The sequence below is a fragment of the Enhydra lutris genome, unplaced genomic scaffold (genome assembly GCF_002288905.1).
Source record: "Enhydra lutris kenyoni isolate GAN:26980312 unplaced genomic scaffold, ASM228890v2 scaffoldscaffold26, whole genome shotgun sequence".
Lineage (NCBI taxonomy): Eukaryota > Metazoa > Chordata > Mammalia > Carnivora > Mustelidae > Enhydra > Enhydra lutris.
Window position 1 is genome coordinate 8,672,143 of NW_019154110.1, and position 4,449 is coordinate 8,676,591.

Genomic DNA, 4,449 nt, shown 5'->3' on the forward strand with positions numbered 1-4,449 from the left:
AAACTGGAAGTCTTCATTACCCCAAACCTGCCTTACAAGAAATGCTGGAAGGAGTTTTTCAAGCTGAAAGGAGAGAATGCTCATTAGTAACATGAAAACATATACATCACACTAGGAAAAGTAAGTAAATAGTCAAATTCAGAACACTTGAATACTGTGATATATTAAACACTTAACTCTACTATAAAAGTTAAAGGACAAAAATTATAAAAAATAACTATAACTATAATAATTTGTTTATGGTTACACAATATAAAAAAAGGTAAAGTTGTAAACATAAAAGGAGGGATAAAGGGGCAAAACTTTTTTTAGAAGAGATTTTATTTATTTATTTGATAGAGAAAGACACAGTGAGAGAGGGAACACAAGCAGGGAAAGTGGGAGAGAGAGAAGCAGGCTTCCTGCTGAGCAGGGAGCCCAATGCGGGACTCGATCCTTGGACCCTGGGATCATGACCTGAGCTGAAGTCAGATGATCAATGACTGAGACACCCAGGTGCCCCTAAGGGTAAAGCTTTTGTATGCTGTCCAAGTTAAGCAACAAGCATAAAATAGACTGTTAAATCTGTAAGATGTATTATGTGAACCTCATGGTAACCTCAAATAAACATCTATAATACATATGCAAAAGATAAATAGAAAAGAGTCAAAGCATACCACTATGGAAAATAATCAATTCACAAATGAAGGCAGCAAGAGAGGAAGAAAGGAACAAGGGAACTACAAAATAAAAAACAGTAAGATGGCATTACCAAGTCCTTACCTATCGTTACTCACCGAATGTGAATGGATTACATTCTCCAGAAAAGGCATATGTGGATGAATAGATTGAAGAAGAAAAAAAAAGACCCAAATATATGCTTCCTATAGGAGACTCACTTCAACTTGAAGGACACATATAGGCTCAAAGTGAAGGGATGGAAAAGATATTCCATGCAAATGAAAATCAGAACAGAACAGGAGTGGGGCACCAGGGTGACTCAGTCTTTTAAGCTTCTGCCTTCGGCTCAGGTCAAGATCCCAGGGTCCTGGGATAGAGCCCTGCATCGGGCTCTCTGCTCAGCAGGGAGCCTGCTTCCCCCTCTCCCTCTGCCCCATAACCCCCAACCCCAGCTCGTGCTCTCTCTGACACTCTCTCTCTCAAATAAATAAATAAAATCTTTTTAAAAAATAATACAAAACAAAACAAAAGAGAACAGGAGTAGTCGTACTTACAGTGGACAAAAGAGACTTTAAGCCAAAAGCTGTAAGAGACAAAGAAGAAAGAAGAAAGATCGCAAATAAAAAACCTAACTTTATACTTCAAAAAACCAGGGAAAGGGTAACCTTAGCCCAAAGTTAGCAGACGGGAGGAAATAATGAAGATCAGGGCAGAAATAAATAAAGACTGAAAAACAGTAGAAAAGATGGACAAAGCTGAGAGCTTCCCATCAAGCCCCTTTTTCATTGATATCATAAGCAATTGGCTGATAAGCTTGTAGTGTGTGTGTTTAGAGAGGAGCAGCTTGAGATGGGCAGTCAGACTACTGGTTTTCAAAATCCAGTCTTCGGATCCTTAAAATACATGTGGGGGAAAGGATGTGAAGACTCCTGTCTCTGCTTCAAACTGAGTAGGTATACTTTGATTTTGTTCATAAATTTGGCTTTCCCTCCCTTGCTTTACTTGGAAAGATATTTTCCTAGCTAATCCCATATTTTAAAAACCACAGCATTCCATGATCTTATTATGTGCCTTGTAGCCTATGGAACAGGTAGTGGTTTAAAAACCTGCCTGCAAACTCTTGTATGTTCATTGAATTAAGAGATGTAGTCTGTGTTCTCTAACTCTGAACTTGGGAGACTTAAATCATCATGTAAAATATCCACATCCAGCTATGAAGAGGGGCCCCCGGAGAGATGGGGGTGGGGGGGAGAGAAGATTCCATTGGATTCAACCCTCAGCTGTTTAAGACCTGTCAGCTCAGACACCTGACATTGAGTGAAGGCCTTGAGATGACCTCAATCCCAGCCATCACCCAGCTGCAAAGATGTAAAAACAAAAAACAAAACAAAACAAAACAAAACAAAAACCCCTGAGGATGAACTGCCTTGGCTTATTCAAGAACAAAATCAACGATTGCCCTTGCTTTCAGTCACTGTTTTCTGATGGGTGGTTAGAGGGAAGTTGATTATGACAATAGATACTACAATTTTAGGTATTATTCTAAGAATACTGAAACCTGTGTTTCTGCTAATGTTCTATTATTGTATTTTTTGGATTTTAGAAAAGCCAGCAGGATTTAAAGCAGGAAAGGATCTCTGGAACCAGGTGTCCTAGAGATGCTATCTGAAAAGGAAAATTTGGGGAAATCCCTTACATCTCTTTGATTTGGTAACACTACTTCCTTTCTTTTTCTACATGAAGTGTTTCATTTCAAAGAAGCAGAACCCTTAGTAAGAGTCATAGGTCACACGCCACCTGGGCATAGCCCACACCTCGCATACCAGCCCTGAATCCGGTGGAAGGCAGGCCAACATCAATCATGCCTTCTCTCTCATTTTCTAGCATCTTTCCCAGGGCAGAGCAATGGGTCAGCACATGTACCATTCTGTCCTATGATTCATTCCAAATGAAGTCCTGCCTATCACCCACTCACTTTCTTTCTATTCCTGTCTGCTCCTATAAAAGGAGGGCAGAGCCACCAGAGGAGCAGAGAGGCTAAGACCAATCCAGAAACCTCCAGCTCTCACGCCCAAGCTCCCTGCTCCCTGCCGACATGAAGGTCTCCGCCACACTTCTCTGCCTGCTGCTCATAGCTGCTGCCTTCTGCCCCCAGGTGCTCGCCCAGCCAGGTAAGCCCCTCTCGCTTTCCCCCCGAAGCTCATCACCACACCTCTGGGTTCTCATGGGCCACCAGAGCAGGAGGACCACCCACAGTCTCCCGTCCATGACTGCTTTCCGAAATCAGGAGAGTCAGAGAAGGACAAGGAGTGAAACTGATCACTCGGTTGCTCCCGGGAATTCCAGCCATGGACCCCAAATCCAGTCCTTCCAGGTCTCCAGCTCTACCATCATCCCCTCAGTGCCCCTGCTCCTTGTAGCCATGTTTGGGGGGAACTGGGGTGATCAAAAAGAGGGGGACTCTGGTGGAGGGTGCGCAGGGTATTTCCAGAGGTGGTAGAGGGGAAAGGAGGAGACCCAGAATCTGGACTGTGCTTTGCTCAGTCCAGCATCCAGACACAGGGCTCCGCAGAGGCATCGGGGATCAGGGAAACTCACAACCAGGCCTAGATTGCTCAGAGACCAGAGGGGGACCCACAGCTGCGGAACCCCGTCCTAAGGAATTGGGCTATCCTATGAGCCCCTCTAACAACACCCAGAGTTGTTGCCACTTCCTCTTCCCCTCGCAGTTAGCGGTGGTATCCTTCCATTTCACGGTCCGTGCCGATGAGACTGAGAGGTTCAGACCAGAGACACAGCACTTAGAGTGGCCAGGATCCCTTTCCTTCGACTCTCCTCCTTACCGTTCCCTACGTTACAAATAGGAAGTCCCAGCACACACCCTAAATAACCCTTGTTGTTGTTTCAACAGACGGCATTAATAGCTCAGCCACCTGTTGCTATAGATTTGCCACTAAGAAGATCCGCATCCAGAAGCTGAAGAGCTACAGAAGAATCACCAGCAGCTACTGTCCCCGGGAAGCTGTGATGTGAGTGATGCCATGATCACCCGCGCTCAACCCTTGACCTTGAGTTCTGCTCCCAGGCAGTGGATAGAGTTATTATTAAGACGAGTTGGAATTTAACCCCTAGATGCTTAGACCAGCTGTAATCCAATCCCAGAAATTTTTTGTGGGAAAAGGTAATTGGAGAACATAGAGACTTCCCATTCCCAGCTCCCTGTCTAGCTGTTAGTTCAGATGTCGGTTCCTTCATCCAGGACACGGGCTGGTTTCCCCCAGGGGAAGCAAAAGTAGCTACTTCCCCTGAGTTCCTTCCATCATCCTCCCACATCACCCCAGGCTAATGGGACAGGCCAATTTCCCACAGAGTGAGTTACACTCCCAGGTTGAATCTTCAGTGCACTCTGTCTAACTGCCCTCTCTTCCCACAGCTTCAAGACCAAACTGGCCAGGGACGTCTGTGCCGACCCCAAGCAGAAGTGGGTCTGGGATCTCATGGAGTACCTGGACAAGAAAACCCAAACCCGAAAGCCGTGAACATTCATGCCCACAATGAAGCCAAGGCAGTACCCAGGAAACAATTCATTTATGTTCCTTATCTTTTCCAACATACCTTCTGAGATTGTTCTATTATAATTTTAAAGAATATGAGATTTGTGTAATAATGTGAATCATAGTTTTTTCTTAAGTAATTCTTTATGTCTTCTAAGTTGATAATATTTTAATTTAATGTGCTCTGGAATTGAATGTATTTTAAATGTAAACCCTTGGACATATCCCATAACTT

General features: G+C 44.1%; 1 protein-coding gene across 2 annotated transcripts; it reads left to right on the forward strand.

Moving 5' to 3' along the window:
* The first annotated feature begins 2,696 nt into the window (after positions 1-2,696).
* On the forward strand, positions 2,697-4,199 carry LOC111151713 (C-C motif chemokine 2-like). Of its 2 annotated transcripts, XM_022509868.1 has the most exons (4): positions 2,756-2,831; positions 3,301-3,312; positions 3,590-3,689; positions 4,094-4,199. In XM_022509868.1, the coding sequence occupies exons 1-4, from the start codon at positions 2,756-2,758 to the stop codon at positions 4,197-4,199; spliced, it is 294 nt and encodes a 97-aa protein (XP_022365576.1). The 2 variants fall into 2 exon arrangements, with proteins under 2 accessions (XP_022365577.1, XP_022365576.1); XM_022509869.1 differs by lacking the exon at positions 3,301-3,312 and having other exon boundaries at positions 2,697-2,831; positions 3,572-3,689.
* Positions 4,200-4,449: the final 250 nt, after the last annotated feature.